At 33.7% G+C, this 23,049-nt stretch overlaps 1 protein-coding gene across 3 annotated transcripts; it reads left to right on the top strand.

Moving 5' to 3' along the window:
- The first annotated feature begins 7,708 nt into the window (after positions 1–7,708).
- On the top strand, positions 7,709–14,102 carry LOC105768011 (TSL-kinase interacting protein 1). Of its 3 annotated transcripts, none has more exons than XM_012587695.2 (13): positions 7,709–7,886; positions 9,166–9,358; positions 9,479–9,561; positions 9,637–9,684; positions 9,788–9,897; positions 10,309–10,393; positions 10,494–10,773; positions 11,112–11,243; positions 11,333–11,484; positions 11,579–11,817; positions 11,902–12,274; positions 12,804–13,358; positions 13,484–14,102. In XM_012587695.2, the coding sequence occupies exons 2-13, from the start codon at positions 9,232–9,234 to the stop codon at positions 13,706–13,708; spliced, it is 2,409 nt and encodes an 802-aa protein (XP_012443149.1). In that variant the 5' UTR covers positions 7,709–7,886; positions 9,166–9,231; the 3' UTR covers positions 13,709–14,102. The 3 variants fall into 3 exon arrangements, with proteins under 3 accessions (XP_012443149.1, XP_012443152.1, XP_052485374.1); XM_012587698.2 differs by having other exon boundaries at positions 7,710–7,886; positions 11,112–11,219; XM_052629414.1 differs by lacking the exon at positions 7,709–7,886 and adding an exon at positions 8,929–9,062.
- Positions 14,103–23,049: the final 8,947 nt, after the last annotated feature.

Below are 23,049 nucleotides of genomic sequence, written 5' to 3'. Positions count from 1 at the left end.
TAAGAAAACTAGCAAAGCCACTTGAAAGACAGAAGAAGTAATGAGATGTCAGTAACCCCATCTTTTCTAATACAGGTAATTTTGAGGATGAAATCCTTTAAAAGGAGAAGAGTCGTAACATCCCAAAATAGCCTAAAAGTTTGAGCCTAACAAGCTAGGGTCGCTAGTAGGTATAGCAAGCTGGGGTTCACCAGTCTAACGAGTCGGGGTCACCAGTCTGACAAGTTGGGGTCACTAGTGCGCCTAGCGAGCTGTGGACGCTAATGGGCCTTGCGAGTTGGGCTTCGCCAACTAGTTTAGGTCAAGAGTCAAAAGTAGGAGTAGCCAAATGGTAATTATACCAAAATTAGGAAGTCAACTTATTTTCCTCTTCAAAACACCATTCATGCACGTAAATCTTTCCTACTTCTATTGTTACTAGGGCCTCTTAAGAACATCAAAACACCTAGTACCTATAAATTAAGCTCTTTTAATTGAAAATTCCATATTCTTTTAAACAACAAAACTCCCTCAAATTTTTTTCATCGATTATCTTGTTGTCAAGTTTTTATTAAAAAAAAAGAACCCAGAACTTAGCTTTTAGGATTTAAGGTAAGACTCTATTTCTCTATTGTGTTGATGTTTAGAAGAAAGTTAAAAAAGTTCGCAATAAAGGAAACTAGGTTGCCAAAAGACTAGCATATGTGAACCTAGGCTCGCTTGTGTTTATGTATGATTTTAATGTGCTATTAGTGACTTGTATATGTTTGTGAAATTGCGAACCTGACATAACTGTCAACAAACAAAGACAAGGGAAAAATGAAGCTTGTTTAAAGCTTTCAGCAAATTGGTGAGTGTTCAGGGGTCGTCATTTGTATGTGCGAACCATAGAGTTAATCAGAAGCTTAGGGATTTAACCTAAGTTCTAAAAGTAAGCCGTCTCTAAAACTTTGTTTTGTGATTATATATGTGTTTTTATGAACAGTGATATGTGAGCTAATTATGAACAGTGTTTTGCGAGCTCCTCATGACCTGCGAGCTCTATGTTTAAGTAAATGTTTTGACACTATGATCTTCTGAAACTGTTAGATATAATGGCATTACATAGGATTGTGAGTACTCACCTTTATGTTTTGTGATTTGGGAAAGAGGCACTGGGATATGTTTGGTGAGATAAGAGAATGTCAAGCTAAGCTTAATTCAATGGGATATGTTGGTGTGTTTGAAGAGTGTTTAGCTTTATGTTACACTTATGGGACATGTTAAGACTCTTTGAGTTAAAGTGATGAGTTATAAGGAGATCCGCTTATCCAACAAAAAAGAACATGTGAATAAGATTGTGTTTTTCGAAATATTATGTTTTACTATTTTAAGCTAACTGACAGTGAGTAACTATGAACCAGACTTCGCGTAAGTATGGCGAACCCAATTCGTAGTTCAATGATCTTGCCAAAGCTTTTGTTTAACTTATATTTTGTGCAAGTTATATGGTTTTTCCTTCCTGTGTATTCACTGAGTTCGGAAGAGCTCACACTCTCCTTTTAAACATTGCAGGTAGTTAGATCACACGATGCATAGTGGCGAGGCGAGTGATCCAGGTGAAGCATAAACACTGGAAAGGTAGTGCAAGCAAACTCTAGACATAAAGGCACTGTGGGACTCCATTTGGGCTTAGAGATATTTTCTTTCTATATGTTGACTTCGTCGATTGCTCTAGGGCTTAGGTTTTATGTTTCTCTTTATGTTTATGTTCCTCTTTATGTTTTTTTAATACCTATTGCAAACCAATAAAACTATATATATACATTCCTAAATTTTAAGTATATAAATATAGTCCAAGTCAGATTTGATGTTTTCTTAATTTACAAGTTCATACTTAAGCATTTAATTTCTATCAAAGTGTCCGTCATAAGCAAAAGCATGAAATAATCAAAACTAACTTATACAGAATTCACCAAAGTTGCTACGAAGTGACAGGGTTGTCGAATTGTGCTAAGTGTGAACCCTAGCAATTGGCGAACTGCTACCCGTGAACCCTTAATAAATTTAATATACAGAATAGGAGAAACCCTACGAACTGTGTCAGCAATATCTAAATATGTAGGGGTTGTTCATAAACTTACCCTGTTTAAAGAAACTTACTCTGCAAAGACTTAGAATGTGCGAGCTACACTAGGTGCAAACCTTGATGTTGAGATGTGTATCATATAGCTAATGAGATAACTTAAACTTAGAATACCATCTGAATAAAAGTTAGTTTAACTGTATTGATGAAAGTACTAATATGATATTCCATTACATATTAGTAATTTAAGCATATTTTATGTTTTAACTTGTGGTGTGTTGGAGGCTACGTTGGTTTTAAATAGAGAGTCACTTAAGTGGTTAATGTGGCATTCCTTAGCTCAGGTTGGGTGATCAGACTGAATATGGGGTGTTACAGCACCTCTCCAACTATAATCAAAAAGTGTATTGACTTTTCAACACTTTCATTTAAAATCGGTTGAAGCTTTGTGTCAATTGTTAGTTTATCTTTCACTTCTACCTCTACAATTACATCTGCTACTATGTCAATTGGATCAGAGACCATTTCAACTATATTCAACTTATTCCTATGATCTCTGGTTCCAAGCTCTCGTTGAATTTTACCATGAATCTCATCATGGTTGACGATAGTATAGGGGTCCTCATAATCAAATTTTGAAAATCAGGCACAACCTCTTTTCTTGGAGGCAGTGCTTTAGATATTTCTTGAACCATTTTCATCATTTGTGCCATTATGTCTGACATGTTCGATAATACCTCAGAGCTGAACGCCTTAGTGGTTTCACATGAAGGCATCTCATACAAATCACAGGGAGGCTTGTCTAAATGTTCAGGCATATCATGACCTTCTTCAATGTCCTCATACAACTTACTAGTGGACTCTTGTGGATGTTCAACTATCTCAGTGCCTTGGTCATTACTCCACTGGTTTGTTGAAGCTTCGTTTCCTCGTTGGCTCAACTCTATCATAAATAATTTTTTATTCTCCATAATCTCTCATTTTTCATATAATCCTTCCAGAGAAAAAGAAAGAAGTTAATAAACTAAATTAATAAAAGAAAAAATACAAATCGTATCTATAATTCAAAAATTTCCTAACTATCCTATTAAGCACAAAAATTAAAATCAAAATTAACTTAGTGGTGTTGCCTCTCCGAAAATGATGCCAACAACTTGATCACCTCTGGACGTACTAACGTCTAGAGTGTGAATACTGCAACCAAAATATAACTGTTCGGCAATTTCCATAAGTATACGGGCTAGGTTGTAATATAATTTTACAACGAAGTATAGAAGTACTTTGAGGATCGTACCCAAGGGAGGCAAGATTAAATTAATCCTAATCCCTACACTAACAGGTCTAATTAGTAATTTAGTTAAACTATATTATGATTAATCCTAAAGTGATGAAAAATAATAGTTTATAGAAAACCCTAAAGAACAGATTTTATCAAATCTAATCAACAGAAGATTAACTCAATTTGGTGTCCACAACTAACTCTTATTTCGAGTTATATCCAATCAACTAGTTATTAACTTAGCAGGGCCTCTCGACCTCCTACTAACCTAATGAGTCAGCAAGAACGACTTATCTCTCGACCTCACAGTCCAAACCAGATTGGGGTAAAGTTTTCATAGATAGGCAATATCAATTTTGGGTTAATTTCCACCTATATAACTTCCTAAGGTCGTTAAGGTTATTCCTATCCCAACTAGCTGATCCACTAAGAAACCCTACAAAGAAGTTAATTAGTCCTACGTACATTTGTTAATCTCCTATTAACAAATTAGTTCCCCATAGATTTAGCAAACATCATAAAGTTGATTAGAATGATAAGCATTAGAAATAAATCAAGAAGAGAGTTTAGAAAAATCATGATATATTTATAGCAGTCCAAACAGTAATCTGTCAAATAGTTTGGTGAATCCACAATCTGAATTCCACGAAGAACGAAATAAACTAATTAGAATCACAACTGAAAAGAAACCTAATTTACAAATAGAAAATAAACTAAATAGGAAACGCAAAATAAAACTTAAGTAAAAATTGTCTTTAAATTGAGCATAGTAATCTTATTTATAGGCCTAGGGTTGGTCGTCGGTCCTTCACCTAATTTGGTTGACTATTTCTCATTAAATGTTATTGTGTGGACGAAAAAACCTTTGGCACATTAATTGACCTTGTTACGTCGGTGTCACGACACCGAAGGCAGTCAGTTCCTTTTGAGTATTCTGTTTGTTATGTTGCGACATTGAAGCTCCGTGTTGCAACATCGCAGGTGGTTTACTATCTCCAGGCCTCCAAATGGTGTGCTACATACTCACTGAATAGGTTAGTCTACCTTTATGCCTCTCTTTGCCTACATGGTCATATAAATAGTCAAAATTGCTTATTTTATTATTTACAAACTAAAAATGAAAACTAAACAAAAACATAACTAAATTAATTTCCTACGAGCTCATTCAGTACGAAAAGTAGTATAATCTGCTACAATGAATTGCGGCATATCAGTCTTTAAAGAATATTTCTTTAAAAATTGACATTCATTCTTGAAATGTCCCAACTTACCACAATGGTAGCATGAGCCCTTCTGTTTCTTTTTGAACTTAGGTGCTCTATTAGTCTATTTAAACTTTCCCTTGGATGGTTTAGTAGTCTATACTTCATCCGTAACATGCACTTTGGCATTTTCAGAATCTAGGTTCTTATCTTCCTAACGATATTCTTGTTTAATACGAAGATAATTTGCCAAAGCTTCAAGAGATATTTCCTCTTTCTTATTTTTTAGACTTCTTTTAAAGTCTTTCCAAATGGAGGAAGTTTGTATATAATGGAGGATACATGTAACACCCTCACCCGACCTAATCGTCGGGTCCAAACTATAGGATACTACATTCATTGCTGGAGAAATTAGGATAAATCAAACAACACACAAGCATTAATACATATGATTAAGTGTTAATTAAGTTCAAAATATGTTAAACAATCATTTCCAGGTCTTAATCGAGCTTACGGAAGTTTTAAAAATATGAAAAGAGGGTACCACAATATCCAAGGCTTGGTATCGCAATCCAAAAGAAAGTTTCCAAACATCAAAATATGTCAAGTGGGTATTGCGATATCCAGGGCTTGGTATCACGATCTCGAAGACAGTAACCAAACTTCTCAACCTGGGGAACAAATTGCAAAGTTTATAAAATATGACAAGTAGGTATCGCGATACCTAGGATGTGGTATCGCAATATCAAAAATAGTCTACTAAATCCATGTTTTAGGTAAAATTCCATTTGGTACCTATTTCTAAGATTTTCTCAAACTTGCACATTCAACTCAACAATTCACTAATTTAAATTGAATCAACCCTACGAAAAACATGCCAAAACAAACCATTGAATCATTTCTAATCAACCAATTCATTATAGCTTCATTTTAGCACAAATCATACCATTTTAAATTGTTCAACTATAAGCATTTATCTAACCAACTAAACATTCAACAATCAACTTATCATCTTTGCAATTTATGTTCAACCATGCTTATTTAAGTACCATACATAACTTATTCACATTACCAAAAATATTTCGTTTCATGTAGGCTTTATCCTTACCAAAATCAAGCACTATAAAGGTTGCAAGCTAAAACTTATCATTTCAAGTTAACATATAGAAACACATATGTACATGCCACAAAATCAAATTTTAAAATGATTGAAAAGCTATCATATCAATAACGGGATAGTGTAAGCTTCTCGACGATCCAATAGACACGTTTTGCAAGTTGACAGTCTACAAGGGAAGAGAAATAATGGGGTAAGCATATACAATGCTTAGTAAGTTTATAGGTATTTAAACAAGAAACTTGCCTTATCTTACAATTAAACATAACAAGCTAATTAGATTGGCAAAGTTTGCCTAACATGGCAAGTCACAACAACAAGGTGAGATAACATATAATCAACCATAATGCCATTTAAACATACACCAATTCAAGTTGCAGCAACATATTCGTTTCTACTCTCTTCCGGTCTTGGAGTATCCAAAACATAAACAATCTTCAAAGTTGATAAGAATAAGTGCAACTTTTTCTGTCATCGTCGAAAATTGTCACCGTCAAACTGATCAAGATTGATAAAGTTGGAAGTCAACTCCTTTGGTGTTCCACTTTCATGTATTGTAAATAGCCATCATGAAAATGATTAGAACCTTAAAATTATTAATGCGGAACTTCGGTGAGGAAAATTTCGAGTTAAAGTGTTCCATCATTAGAAACCCTGAGTTAAAAACATGTTTTGGGTTAAATAGTACATTGACATATTCATTATAATGATTTATTTGGTCTTCCATTTAAAAAAAATTTTAGTTCTTTATTTAATTTTTAATTTTTTTTTTTTAAACTTGAGTTATTTATCAAATCACCCCAAAATAGATGAAAAAGTTAATGTCTGCTAATTTTTTTATCGGCATACATGTGAATTGTCATTTGGATATCATGTCAATAATTAATTAATTTTAAAATTTTAAAAATAATTTAAAAATTATTAAAATTATTAAAAGATATTAAAATTTTAATATTTTAATATTTTTAATTCTAAAAATTAATTAATTGCTTCGTGGTATGTACATGAATGTCACATTAAAATTAATAGATTTTGACTTTTCGATTTATTTTAAGTTGATTTGATAAATAATATAACTTCAAAATTAAAAAGAATGAAAAATTAAATAAAATAAAATAAAAATAAATAATTTTATAAAACTGAAAGGATAAATAAATAATGATGCGTATATAAAAAACAAAGGAATAATTAAAAGAGAAGTAAAGGACAAATCCAAATAAAAGGTGTTAAAATTAAGAAAAGTGTTGAATTATTATAAAGATAAAAAAAATTTAACAACGTAAATATCAGTCACATATTATATAAGTCGGTCCAATTTTGTTTTGCCACCCTTAATATCTTTTCATCAATTTTGACAACTAATTCCAACAACCTTTTCTTAAAAAAATTAAAAATAAATAAATATTTAATTTATTGTTAATCAAGTTTTATATTCCACTAACAGAGTTGAGAATTGAAAAATATTTAAAAAAAACGCATTGTGTACCAAAATATTAAAAAATTTCATTAAATTCGCTTTAATTGAACAAATGATTATTAGTTTCATATTTAACTAAATAATCCAATTTACTTCTAAGCACGTCATGTGCCCTATTTCTGCTACATCATGAGTACACATGTTAGTTCGACCATTCATATAATATCATTATTTTATTATATTTAGTAATAATTTATTCTATATAAATTTTATATATAATCATATATATTTGTATTACCATGTATTATTATTTTTAATGTTATTAGAACCGTTACTTATTTTTCAATCACGTGTACATGTATTTTCATGTTTAAAATTATTGATTGAAATCTTCAGTAAATACATAAACAAATAAACAAATATATATATATATATATAAAAATAAAAATGAAATATTCCACTTTTACCTTTTACGTGAACATAATAATAGAAAAAATTTGGTGAGTCGGTCCAGTTATTTATTTCTTTTTTGCTGACGTTCAATTTTAATTATAACTCTAAGGTACCAAGTTAAAATCAATTTATTTATTTATTTTTATCATCTTTCAAATTACCAAATAAACTTTTTTTTTTGGGGGGGGGGGGGAGGGGTCTCTTTCTTTTTCTTCAAAGTAAAAAGAATAATAAAAAAAATTAAAGGAAAATTCGTTTCCAATTTTTTTCTACCGTATACGTCTGTCGGAAGTTTCTTCCGGTATCAATGATTTTCTTCTTTGTTCAAAATCTTAGCCTCTTCGATTCCTCCGGATCTCTTTTTTCTGTTTCAGGTATGTTCAAATTAAATTTAGTTTCTTCTTCATTTTCTTATTTTCTTTCTTTTTTTTTTTTGGTATGTTATTAAGCTTTCTCCGATCAATATATACTGTAGTTCGAAACCCTAGATTTTGTTTGGCTGTCGGGAAATTTAAATTATTCTATGTTCTTATGTTCCCCCGTCCGATTTAGTTTATTTTGATGTGGAAAAATGGAATTATATTTGGTCCATCAGTTGTACGGTTGACTTTAAATTTTTTGTTCTCTATGGGATCTCATGCGCTTGAAACAAATTAAGCTCGAAGTTTTCGTTTTTTTAGATTTATCGCATTTCATAGCAAGTAGACAGAGGGTTCTTTTCCCCCCTTTTTTAAGGCTGCGTATTTTAAAGCTGTAAGGTTTTCTCGTATTTGTTGAATTCTATTGTCAGCTGACATATCCGGAGGTAGAATTTGTTGGTTTTAGGGTTTATTATTATAAGGAATTTCAAATTTTCTCAAGATAAATAATGAATGGTTAAGAAAGATAGTTTTTTTTGGTATGAAATTCTTAGTTTCTTCTAACATTGAGATCCATTGTGTGATGAATTGAAATGGATTATTTAGTTTCATTATTGTTGAATATATACTAATACTGTTCTGCATATTTTGTTTATTGATAATATAAATTTGAAAGAAGAGTTTAATAAACCGGAGAAAAGGATTAATCAATTGCTTATATATTAAACCATTAACACATTGGCTATGGTAGTCACATTGGTGGATAGCAGGGTGCTTAGTGTTCACTTAGTTGCATGTTTGATGTTGGAGTTCATGTTTCTAATTATGACAACAAGCTTCTGATCCAAATTAGAGAAAAGTTTTAAGTCTTCAAAGGGTATTATCGGGTTAAGCCTTTGTGCCACTAGCATATAAAATTTATTTTCTACCATTTACCGAAGAGAAGATGTTTTTAAATGCCTTGATTGATGTGAAGACTTGCAACATAATGGGAGATGACAGGAAGCTGATCTTGTGAAAACCATAAGCTATATTGCTGTTGATATGCTCTGTGCAGTTTGGCCATGAAATTCATGATCCTATCTTTCAATAATAATCTCTGGTATTTGTTGGGGTTCAAAGAGGGTCAACTTCTTTTTTCACTATTTTCCTGAGGAAGGGGACATTTATCCTTAACTGCATTTTCTTGAGGTGCTTCAGCCTGCTTATTATGACCACATAAAGATTTGTGTTCCTTTATTCTTTGTCTTTCTGGGTTTTCTGTATGATCTTAAACTTAATTTCCCTGTGACAGAGCTTCTTGATTTCTATACAAATCTGAAGAGGGAGAAGGTATTAGTTTTCATGTGATGCCGTCAACATGCAGACAGAGTCACTGGTCTCCTTACCCTCTGAGGCACAACATAATCAAGAAAATGTTCCTATTCAAGTTGGAGATCTCGATGTAGCCTCATCCACCTCGAATAATACGGTGCCAGAACAACCTGGTATGTGAATGCAGTTTGATGCTCCTTATTAAGATTTTGATTGTTCTTTCTATGCATCATCTCCTTCTATGGAAAATAGTGATTGTATCTTTAATTTTTGTGTGAATTGATCTAATGCAGCTAAAAAACCAACTCGGCAATGGGCTGCTTGGACACGTCAAGAGGAAGAGAGTTTCTTCACTGCATTACGACAAGTTGGGAAGGTATGTCAAGGTTACTTTTCTTTTGGCTTTTAACTGTTTCCGCAAAATATTTCTTGACACATGCATTACTTGCAGAATTTTGAGAAGATCACATGCCGTGTGCAAAGTAAAAACAAAGATCAGGTGATTTGCCACTAGACGTTGTTCTGGTTGCCTCATTATTGATTTAAGTCGGACATTCCCTTGTAAATGTTTTGGTTTTTCTTTTTCTTTTTGAAATTTGCAGGTCAGACATTATTACTATCGTCTTGTGAGGCGCATGAACAAGCTTCTGGGTCCACGGTTATGTTTGGATGCCAAAAACTCTAAAGATACTAATGCAGCAATGCTTCGCTGGTAATGCTGGGAACTTTGCCTTCATCTTAAAATTCCGTTAGATAAATTCAATTATATTATGTGGAGGATTCATTATTACATCACTGCTAACTATATTATGCTGATAATGCATCAGTAATTTCTATTGAGAGCAGATTTGTTGAGCTGGGATGACCCACTCCTATGCAAAAGGTTGCTTATCTGCAAGTGTTAGATACCCTTTGAATATGTTAGGTGTATAACTATGTTGAACCTTCAATTAATATCCGTCTTGAGGGCAAATGACAAGCATTTTCTTTGTGGCCCCTTGTTAAGCATGAGTTTTAGAATCTTAATTAAGGATTTTTTATGGTATCATACTATGACAATGCTACATTAACAGGGGCTCAATGTATTATTATTTTTATTCAAAATGCAAGTCTTCTTTTGCAGGTGGTCTCTGCTGGAAAAGTATAGCTGCAGAGCCTCAAAACTTCATCTTAAACCCCGAAGATTTAAAATTTTTGTTGAAGCTTTGGTTAGTCAAAATAATCTTTTGTAGTGCTTTTTAACCTCTCTACATGTAACGTGACTTTTTATGCTTGCCCTGGACTGACTGCTCTGTTGTCCCAATGAAGGAGCATCAACTTTTGAAGGACCGGAAGAAGACCGTAAGAAAACGACCCTCCCAAGGGGAGAATAGCTCGCCTACATCTCCAAACAGTGTCACAAATCAGAGTAGGGCTTCAGGACAGGATGCTCGTACAGTCAAACTATTTCTTGTAGACAGTCAAAACATTCAGAAATTAGGACCTGGAAAAGGGTCATTTAAGCGTAATAACAATGTAGGTGTCAACCGTAGCAATAGTAAAGGAGAGTCAAATACCATGAAACCTGCAAGGCAACGGCAGAAACCAGGTAATTCAATTCCTCTTCCCCAAAAATAAGTAGATAACTAAACATCTATTTCTTGTAGCACAATAGCGCAATTGGGTTTACAAATTTGCTTTTAATTTTATATAGTTATATCACGATGTTATAGATGTTCTGAATTATAATAAGAATTGTTGTTGATGTCAAGTTTCAAGACCGGTGTTTATTAGTAATAGTGACCTTCATTTTACATTTTTCCCATTGTTCTTGTTTGGTATTAATATTTAGAGCTTTCAAGGTGTAGTACGGGTATTCTCTCTGTTCAATGTTCTTTTTCCCATTCAAATTTAGGTAAACTTGTATTGCTATACAATGCTTGGCAGGTGCCTCATCATCTGCATATAAAAAATGGGAAAAGGCTGCAATTGCTGGGGTTTCTTTGGTTGCTGATGCTGCTGAGCATTTGGAGAAAACGATTAATGATAATGGAGGTGAGCATGAGCTAGATACCAGAGGTGCATTGAACTTTATCAATTTACCAATTATTTCCTTAAAAGGAATTGAAATTACCATTCCTCAACTCCTATTTTTTTCTCTACTGCAGGTCCTGGCCAACATGACCCAGTTGAAAATAATCAACTTCCTTTGCCATCTTTCTCACATAATCCTTTCACGGAAAACTACATACATGCTACTGGGAAACTTAAGCTTCAACTGTTTCCAATTGATGACAGTACTAGAAGAGCCTTGGAAATGGTGAGCACCGAAAGGAAATTATATTTGATGATTTTATAAAACATTAAGCTTATCAGTTGGGAGTGTTAAATAATTGGTCTTCCGCTCTTGTCAGGATAAACACAATCCACATTTGGAACTCACTCTTAGTACTCGAAAGAAGATATCATCGGTATTGGAGCATCTGAATCGAAAATGGGGACATTCGAGTATAGCATCAGGAGAACTTATGCTTTTCCCTTATGGTGTTCAAAGAGAAAACCTTAGGGGTCATCAGAGATGGAATCAAGCAACCACTGTCAGTGCAGCAGATGTATTTGCAATGGCTGGAAGCCCCCAAGTATTTCGCCTAAGGTACTTTCCTGTCTATTTTTGGTCTCATCTTGTTGCTATGCTTGGTTTGTAAGGACAATTGGTGATTTATAAGCTTTTTTGAAGGTATGGTTGGTTTTCTGATACTGAAGTTGCATCTTTGTCCTGGCAAGCACCTGTTTCCTTGCCCTACATTCCAAGTGTGCATAATATGAATGTAGAAAATAGGAATGGCCAGATTGTCGAAGAAGTACAAGCTGTCTCATGTACCAGTGATCAACGTAAGGAACTTAATGATCGGTACAAGAATCAGCCAATGATACAGAAAGAAAATCTAGTCCTTGAACCTTCTTTAACTGATCCTCATGATGAGATTAATACATACCTTAACACTAGTTCTAAAGATGATCTTGGGGATTCTCTTGTTCCTGCAAGAAATGCCTCATCAGATAGAAGTGAGACTTGCAATGTTGCTATCATGAGGAGGTTGGAGGATACGGTAAGTGTCCATCCTTTCTTAAAGAGTTCAAATCTGTTTGAGATTTTCAGTTGTCAGTTATGATTTAAAACTTTCCAATCTGTTCTAGCCCAAAGCTCTGCATCTTGTGCTTGTTATTCTAATTGGTTGTCTGGTAGCCTTCGTGTAGACTTATCAATCAAATTTATTCATTGTCATGAGTATCACAAAATAGTCTGCTCCAAATGACCGACAACTTATTGGCTAGTGCAAGGGATCATCTCTTATGAATTTCACTGTTAGCACTGATATGGGATCTTGTTGCATATGACTTGTTAGACACTTGCACATTATCCTTTCTGTGCTTGCTGGCTTCCCTTTTCGACCAACATGCCTGATGTCAAGCAACTTTACTCTTCTCTTCTGCCCACTTGGTCTAATTTGGTTTTATAGATTTGTTTCAAAGAAGTGCTGTGCGTACCTTTGACATCCAACTTCTATTAGTTACGAAGAGTCTTCATATTCAGCTCCCATGTGTTTCTGACATTTTAACTTTCTTTTGTTTGCTTAGGATGATCAGAGATTGAACAATAGCAGTGCTGCATTATGTGCTGGGGAGTGGGCTGACAGTCTTACAAACATAAGTGTTGGAGATCTTCTTGCAGAAGTGCCTCAGGACTTCAATGATAACTGTGTTGACCACCCTGTTCCAGAAAGCTCACTATGTTTTCAGCAGATTCCATTCAGCTGTGATTCTTTTGACGCAGCTATTGCTGCTCATATATCTAGGCATCAAAACAAGATGGGGGTTCCATCATTGGCATCCCGTGCGTCGTCTATTTGGGATGCCGAAGAAACATGCGATGCCTTCTTATTTCCTAAGAATCCTATTCCTTGTGTGGACAGTGCTAGATTATCTGGCGATGCTTCCCCAGCTGCCTGCAAACAGATTGCAACATCAGACTCTGCAGGATCAGAATATATGCAGCTTTTCGTGCAATCACCTGATCCAGAGGAGCCAAAGGAAAATTCTGCTTGTGAAGAACTCGTAGATGAGCGTGCATCTGATCCCCACATCATGGGTACTACAGAAAAGGATTTCAATGGGCTGACTGACATTTATTGGGTGTGTTAGCTCTTCTAAGCCTTTGATTACATTAGCAAAGCTGGTTTGTTTTGTTCTTAGGGCATATGTCAATAGTGGTAAATTCTTTAGAGAACTGACCGATTTTCTTGTTCTCCACATTGCAGGCTGACTCATTAGGACCATTAGATCTTGATGCACCATCTCGCAAGTATCATAGTGAAGATTTGATTTTAGGGGACAGCCTTGGAGGTTTGAACCGTCTAATAGCCAGCAGTCTAGATGCATTTCAAAATTGCTCATTTTTCGGTTTGGACAAGAAAGAATCTACATCCACAGTTGAAGGTCGGGACACTGCATCCCCGGCTTTCAAAATCGGCAGCGAGGGCTGAAAACCTTCATCACGTTGTGTAGACAAATTGAGAGTAACTGATTTTGAGGTTGGAAACGTTTGAATCTGTGAGGAATAACAAGTTCGCCTGACCTGAAAGATGGAGGTTGGTGCGCGGCAGGGCAGGGCAATTCTGAGTTTATTAGTGGAATTCTTCCCTGATGGAGCCTGCCTCGTCAACTTGTACAAAAACTAAAGCACTTGTTTATGATGATCAACCATACAACTCAAAAATAGACGAGGGTGAACCGTTCTGTTTGTGACGCTATCACTATCTTCAATGTAACCATAACTAACATCGGCTGTTTGTTGTTTTTAGTCTCTCAACAATGACATATCGAACATTTCTTTTATTACCCCCACAAGTTTATTTAATCATTTTTAATGTTTTTCCATTGCCCTTGATCCTTTTTCCATATTTAAAGAAAAAAGAAAATTATGTATAACTTTTTTATATAACGTTCACTCGCAAGAAACTTGGGTTGTTTTAATGGATATTAGTTATAATACAAAAAATATTTAATTATTTAGTATTTAATCAATATATTATAGATATACAAACGAAATATTTTATTGGATAAAATAATTGTAAAGTAAATATAGAAATTTTATTATCATCTTTTTTAACTGAATTATTGTTCCCGTAGAGAGTAGAAAAAGAATAGTTGACTCATCTGATTCCACCCCTCAACCGAGAGAAATTTGATAATTTTAGGCTGCTACCTAACACCCTATCTGTAGTTGAAGTTGAGCTCCTTTGGAATACAGAAAATCCCTAATCAGACAAGTAGCAGATTATAAAAAACGAGAGATGATTTATTACAAATTTCTCACGATGGAGGACAGAATTCCTTTCCTTGCATAAATCATAAAGTTAAACATAATCAGTTAATAGGTAACTTGATATGCTCTACATCTTTTCACAAAACAACCACCTCAACTCTTATCTGCTCACAAAATGCTTAACGGCATAACATCTTTTGACAAGTGAGAAGGTCCATCAATGTAGCATCATCACCACTTTTCTTGAAACCGGAATAGATCAATCGGTTCCATTAATAGTAGACTGATTTACTGGTTCAACTATCCTTTTTTTTAATTGAAAATTTTAAACAACTGCTTTAAATCGTATAAAACCAAATTTTTTTTTTAAATCACTCCAACTAAATTTCTCTAAAAACTATATTCAAGATCATTAATTTCTTAGTAAGTTTATGTTTTGGTCACTAGAGCTTTAAAAAGTTATAAAAATAGTCACTAAACTATTTAAAAGTTTTTATTTGAGTCACTTAGCTGTTAAGTTCTTCTTCTTTTTTTTTTAAGTTCGACTAGCGAGCTCCGAGCAATGATTGGTACAATGGATCAGTACCTATCGACGAGTAGAAAAATATACCTTGGATCTAAGTCAATCTGATGGTCAATATCAAAGATTGGAGAAGAGAGTTGTTTAAAAATATACCTATCTCCTCCATCTCCATCTATGGTTCACTCCTCCTTTTTTACCCTTGGATAACAATTTTTATTTAAGGGAAAGAAAAGTAAGTTGATTATCCTTTACTTTTACTTGTGTTACACAATTTTTAATTACACCAATTTAGGGGAAAAGTTGAGAAAAGGAAAGTGATGTTTAATACCATTTTATTCTATTAACTTTTTACGTAAGTTATTTTATAAAATGATATAGTTAAAAATATTATAAATAATCATTTCTTTAACTTTTCACTTTCCTTTATTAATTTTAACTATTCAAATAAAATAAACATATATCATTTCCTTTCTTTAACCTTCCTTTTTTTTCTTTTACTTTTCTTTCTTTTCCTTTACAATTATTTACCCAAACATGATATTAAGTTGAAGAGGGAATTTCAAAAAAAGATTTAGGGTTGAAACTCAAGTGATTCACTCTCGATCTTTCATTTAAATCTTATAATTTATTTTGATTTTGATTCCAAAAGCAACAGAATGTTTACTGGAAGCTCAAAATCACAAAATGATTCAAGAGTGATATATTGCTACTATCGAAATAAGGTGTCGGTATGTAGTTCTAATACAACTTCGAGCAAAGAGAAGAAGTTCTTAGGATGTTCAAACTAAAAAAATAAAATTAATTATTTTGAAACAAAATTTCCAATGTTTAGGATTGTATGATTTCTAGTATCAAGAAGATTATGTATAGAGTTGTTTGGGGATAGTCGAATGAGAAGGTTGAAAATTATGTTAATTCTTTGAGTTAAATAATTAGTTAAATCTAACTGTCAAAATAAACATATAAATATAGATTTCGCTTAGTGAAGTAGAAAGTATAAAATACCCAATGAAATTATTGACTAAGTATTATATTTATTGTAGGATGATTGTTGTAACAACCCGATTTTCAATGATACTAGAAAATGCGATTTCAGAACCCTATTTCCATAAATCAAGTTTGTAAATATAAAATCATATTATTTACAAAGTTAATATAAAAATATATTGAAGATTGGTCAAGTAATTTTGTCGAATTAATAGTTTTTTAAGGCTTAGGGACTAAATTGTAGAAGTTTAATCGCTATAGAGTTTTAATTGATAAAAAGGCTTGGGTGTCACACCCGGTTATCTTGAATACCCAAAGTCGAGGAAGAGTTGGGGATATAATTGAATAGGAGTAGAAATTCACGAGCACTAACAAGACACTTAGAAACTTAAGTGGCAGGTTAGGGAAAGTTAGATCTCAAATCTAGTTTGGTTGGATTAGAATCGATTGGTTCCATAGTGGAAGACAGAATAATTAGGACTGAGTGGTGGCAACGGCCTATGGAGATCATGCCAAATAAGTATAAATAGGACGAGTTGGAAACAAATTCTTCATAATTCTATTTACCCTTCTTCTCCTTCTCTAAACCAAGTATCATCTTCTTCAGACAATTTGAAGAAGAAGAGGATGTAGCTATAGAAGGCTTTGCATGTTGTTACCATTGTGAGAAGCAAAGTCTGGCAGTAGAGAAATAAGGAATTGCTACCAAGATGATGGAGGCTCTAACAAGTTTGACAAGCTAAGATACCAAGAATAAGGAAGAAAGGTGAGATTCTATGCTCCAACACGGTTGGTATGATCTCTGTTGTTTTAGTATGACATGTATGCATGGTAACATAAGTATTCGCCAATGCATGTCAGTATGCATGAAATGATCATTGTATTATTTTGGGGTTTGATGTACTTCATGCTATTATGTTATATGAAAATACTTGCATGTACTGCATGATAACTGCAGGGAAAACCACTAAGGGGATAGATGAAGTTAGGAAGGGAAAAGAGGGTAACCCTGTTAAATACCGCCATAGGTGAAGCTCTGAGCCTTGTGGAGGGAACATTGTGATGTTCAAGCATCAATTTTAGGTGTTGTTAATGAGGTAATGAAGGAGGATTTGGGAAATGAGAATCATAGAAAGGTATTTATTACGATTGCGATATCGACTAGTTATTCAGGTTGACACTGTGACGATGGTATATGGCGTAAGACCATAGATGAAGTATGTTATGGCAGTCTAGTATAAGGTATACGGTGTAAGAACATAGATGAAAGATGCTATGGCAGCCAGGTATAATGAGTAAGACCATGGATGAAAGACTACATGGCATCCACAGAGATAGTTCGTTGAGACAGTAAACACAGAACAGATAGTCCACCGAGATAATAAACACGGGGTGGTCCGCTAGGACTAAGGGAATACGTGGTGAGAAGGGTGTAAGACCTTAGCTCGGCTTAGGCAACCAAAAGAGTCCATAGAGGCATAAGCATAGATAGCCTGCTAGGACAATAAACATGGGGTTAGGTAGAGTATGACCATGGCTGTATGACACTAGGATATCATAGGTAGTCTGCATGGACAGTAAAAGCGGAGAAGTCCGCCAAGATGTAAGTCATGGGAATCCCAATGGGGAAGTTTTCCATTCAAGAGGTACACCAGGAACTGAATCTGTAAGAGCAGCGTGATTGGCGCAATAAGTCAGAAGTATATGAGCGAGTGATCGAAAGGCATAGACCACCGAGACAATAAGGGAACTCGCCGAAGGTAATATGGAATGGGGCCATGAGCACTTCAAATAAGTTTGCCAAGGAAAACTTGAGGAAAATTTAGCCATTAGGTATTGTCTGACACCTCGAGAATGTAATGAAAGGATAACTAGAATTGGGAAAAGTCCTATAGGGTCATTATGCGAGTACGAAATCGCAAGGAATGGGGAGTTTGCATATTCGTTAAATCTCATAAGCAGGATGGCCGATGAGAATGATTGAAAAGGGGGTTTTACCCCAAAAGAAGGTTCAAGCACGTGCCGAATCACAAGAAGGACATAGTAAGGGTAACGCGGTAAGAATCTGCCAATTGGGATGGATCATTCGATAGACCACCACTACAGTACTGAATGGAATCTCACTAAGTTCGTCTAAACTGTAACAAAGTCATAAGTCTTATTAAGCTATAATAATTGTTCGAGTCTCTTAATATGGAATGGCGACACGAGCTTAGTACATTATGGAATAGTTATTTCAATGTTTAAAATGAGAAGTTATTATTATTACTTATGAAATTGAGTAGCAGAGGTATAACGGATAAGGGTATATAATTTGGCTAGGTTTGCAAATAATCAATTAGGAACTTATTAAGAAATTCGGGTAATTATGGCACTCAGTATCGGGATTTGGTGGCCGGATCGGTTATAAGGTGTTACATTGGGGATCTGAATAACAATTAACTAAATGTTCAAAATGGTAATTAAAGCATTTTCTATAGGGAGCTAGTGGAGGATGATGACATCCTCCATTATATATGTTTAAAAAATAATTATGTTAATTAAATCATAGTTAAATTAATTAAACTAAGTTAATTAGTAACTAATTAAGGTATGAAAGCATAACTTAGTGGCATTTTTTCATCATCCTTATTAAGTCATTGTCCTCCATAACCAAAAATTGAAGAAAACTCTGAAGCTGCTCTTTTACACTCGGCCAATTGTTAGGTTTGAAAATTAAGTCCTTTTCTTGTATTTTTTATGGATTTGTAATCATGGGAGCTTGATTTAGCTAGTCCATATATCAATTTGATAAATTTTTGAAATTTTAAGAAGTTACCGTTGACGATTAATAGATGAATCATACTTGAAATTGATATATTTTGATCTTAGATTATGAAAAGGACTAAATTGTAAATATAATTTAGCTTATTTGCTAATTTTGTTACATTAAGGGCCAAATTGAATAAATGTAAAACATGTCATGAAATTATGTTAGAAATAGAAAATAAAATGTCCCTAATGAGAAGATTTGAAATTGGATTTTAATCTGAAGCTAGGAATTTAATGCTTGCTCGTAATCAAGTTATGAATTACAAAAACGCTAAGTTTACCCGATCATTCTAAACAAGTAAGAATATAGAAATAGAAGTTATTAAACAAAGATAAATAAAAAATAGGTACAATTCGGACTTTCGAATCGTTAGCCAAACCCAGAAAAAAATTGAAGTTATTAAGAACCCGACTCATTTTCTATAAAATTTGTTAAGGAATCAGAAGTATCAACAAAGAAGAGGAACCAAGACTCGCTATCTATAGAGATAGGAACCTACGGTATGGTTGATCGCCTCACTCCATAAAGGGATAAGAATGAAAGTGATAAGATCGATTGGTTGAACGCCGCAAGACTCGTGTCTTGATAAGTTAAGATATGTTCTCAAAGTACGAAAGAGAATAAACTCTCAAATGTATATATTTCATCAAAAGTTCTGAAAGGCTTACAATTGAAGTCTTATTTATAGAACTAGCTAGGTAGTCTAATAGCCACAACCGACCATTAATGTGATACATGTATCAAACTGTACATGAACCAAAATAAGTACATGCATCTCCATGTTTAATGAATGACCGAAAGGTCATATTCATCTCTCTTGGACGTTCATGTATCTTTGCATGCATGAAGAGTCACATTACTTTCTCCTTGACAAGTGCATCCCTCTTTACCATTATGTATCTTAAAGTGCACTCTCCTTAAATGTATGTGCATGTATCCTTCGGTGCATGAAATCATGAATGGTCAAATACATGGCCCTTGAACATGCATCCATTTGTGTGTTCAATGTCCTTATTTTATTCCATACAACCCCTTTGTATGTACATGAAATTTGTCAGGTTCATGAGCCAATAAGTTACATTAGCCCCATTTATTACACTGTCCACTCATGGTAAGTTCATACATTAAAACCGGCCATGCATGCATGTATAGAATCCTTGAATTGGTGATGGAATATGAAGAACCACATGGCCTTGGTTGAGTACATGAATCCAAAGGTGAATTGGATATTCAAATGCATGAATTTTGGTTGTAATATGAAAGGTCATAGGGGCTTTGTTGCTCATATAGCCAACCGAATGTACCTGACAATATTATAAATAAACATAATCATAATTGTCTCAATTCAAAATAAATCAAAGACGTAACGTATCACTTGAGGAAAAGATGAACACATAGAATTTACTAGACATCAACAATACGAAACACAAATGACACATGAACATAAATAGTGAAACAACTAGGAAAACATATATGACTCATTATATGAAACAAAAACAAACATCATGATAAACAAAACAAATGAAACAAACATGTATAAACCTAATGTGCATGAACAACATTGATGTGTGACACAACACATGAGCATTACGACCACACAACAATATAATCACAAAATTATTATAATAACACACATAACAAAATAACGCATGGAAATAATGAACTAAGCATAAACGATATGAAGACATAAAAACTGTGGAAGCAAAATAAATATATGACAAACATGACTCAACGCATAAAATGTAACACATAAGAAATAGAGCATAGGATCATTAGTGAGTCCATAAAATTCAAACTGAAATTTGAATGTTTCATTTTACATTTGGGCTTCACACGTTGGAGCCCAATATCTGGATTTGGCCCATGGTTGATTTCTTTAATTCCAACGCTTCCAATTCTGAACAAAGGTCCAATTGATATGATAGCAAAGACATTCCTCTTCTTGCACTTGTTCTCCCCACACTTGAGCCAATTTTCATGGTTGGATTCTTTAAGCCCATCATTTTTTACTTTCATTAAAGACCCACTAAGATCCAATGAGACAAAAACCCAATTAAAACCAATAAAACTTTGCCCATTGTAATGTACGATTGGATCTTGGCCCAACAAGAGGCCCACTTAGCGTTTAATAACATGATGCTACTATGCATGCATTAAAATTGAAAGTTATGCCTATCCCGACTTTAGGGGCTAAATTTAATAAAATGTAAAATATGTAGGAAAAATTAAAAAATAGATTTACTACGATCATGCATCTCATGATAATGTGTGCAAGTTTTTGGTATTGATTTGGTATATGCAATAATTGTATAGATAAAGAGTTGGATCAAAGGTGGAGCTAATAAGGGAAAAACTAAAATTAGTCCCTAAATGATCCACTCATTTTGTACTTTGAAAAGGTAAGTTCATAAGGAACATACTATTTCATCTTGTATGATATGTATGCTTGTGTTTAATTTGATATATATTTTTTAGTATAATTTGAAATATTAATGAATTTGGTATATATGGCTAGTAATGGAGTGAACTGAAATATTATGTGACAATTGTAACACCCCTAACCCGTGTCCGTCGCCGAATTAGGGTTAAGAAGTATTATCAATCAAACACAACATTTAATTAACATACACAATGTCCCTTAAATAGGTCTACAAGACCTTGAACATGCTTTAAAAGTGGTTTCGGACTAAACTGATCACATATAAAAATTTTCAGAAAACTTAAAAAAAAATTCACATAATAATAGGCAACTGAAACCACTCATTCTATGCACATTTCATACTATTTTATAACTATTCATTTATCACTCATTTCATGTCCACAAACTAACTCAAAAGTATATCAATTTAGCTTACTATAATCATCAATTCATCCTAAGTTCAAACATGCATTTTCTCAACAGTTAAACAACCAACTCATATCTCAACTACATACCAATCTATCATCTCAAAATCATACCAATTACATCATTTAATCATCAAGACATCCAAACCAAACTGAACAAATTCAAAGGCATCACCTATCATAAAGAGCATGCTAAACACTTAGCCATTATACATACACATCAATTACCAAGCCAACTTACATGGCTAGAATTTACAATTCAAAATGTACCAAAAATGCACTAGCTTATACATGCCATATACCATATTTACAAAGCTTCAAAAGTACCAACAAGATGTTCGATAGTGTGATGACGTTTTCCGACGATCACCGAGTCTGAGCTAGCTTCGATAATCTATAAAACAATGAAAGAATGCATAAAGTAAGCTTTGGAAGCTTAGTAAGCCATAAGCAAATAAATCATCTCAATGATATTTATAATTCAATTCAACTAGATTGAATTTAAATAAATCTCAAACACATATACATTCAACTAACTCATGTAAATTCATACTACCACATTAAGCATTAAACTTACCTTAATATTTCATGAACATATAAACTTCACACATACCTGAACCATTTAGCTCAAACTCACCTTCGGTCTCGACTTGACATTGCCCGTTGAACCATTCAAAATTGTTAAGGATACTCGTAAATTATGTAAAGCTCGTACAATGCCATATCTCAGATATGGTCTTACATGTTAACACATATTAATGCCACTGTCCCAGATAGGGTGTTATACGGATCATATACGATGCCAATGTCCCAGACATGGTCTTACACATTTTCTCACTTCGACGCCAATGTCCCAGACATGGTCTTACATGAAATTGCAACTCGGAAGTCATAATGTCATGACATCAGTATCCTATACTTTTCCTAAGGTTCATTCGGGGCTTTCGACTTAATAATTAAATCAATTCATGCACGAAATCAGTCATCCAATGCTCAAATCAAATCAACAATATATAAATACATATACAAATCAATTCGACAACATAAGCATACATATACAATTCAATTTGGCAATATAAGTATACATATACAATTCAATTCGACAATAGGTGTATACCTATACAATTCAATTCGCAATATAAGTGTACATATACAATTCAATTCGACAATATAAGTATACATATACAATTCAATTGGAAATAGGTTTATACCTATACAATTCAATTCGACAATATAAGTATACATATACAATTCAATTCGACAATATAAGTATACATATACAATTCAATTCGACAATAGGTGTATACCTATACAATTCAATTCGACAATATAAGTATACATATACAATGCAATTCGAAATAGGTGCATACCTATACAATTCAATTAGACAATA

This window comes from Gossypium raimondii, chromosome 4, assembly GCF_025698545.1.
Source record: "Gossypium raimondii isolate GPD5lz chromosome 4, ASM2569854v1, whole genome shotgun sequence".
NCBI classification, from domain to species: domain Eukaryota; kingdom Viridiplantae; phylum Streptophyta; class Magnoliopsida; order Malvales; family Malvaceae; genus Gossypium; species Gossypium raimondii.
Note: the sequence above shows the minus strand (reverse complement) of the source record. Positions and strands in the feature narration are given on the sequence as shown.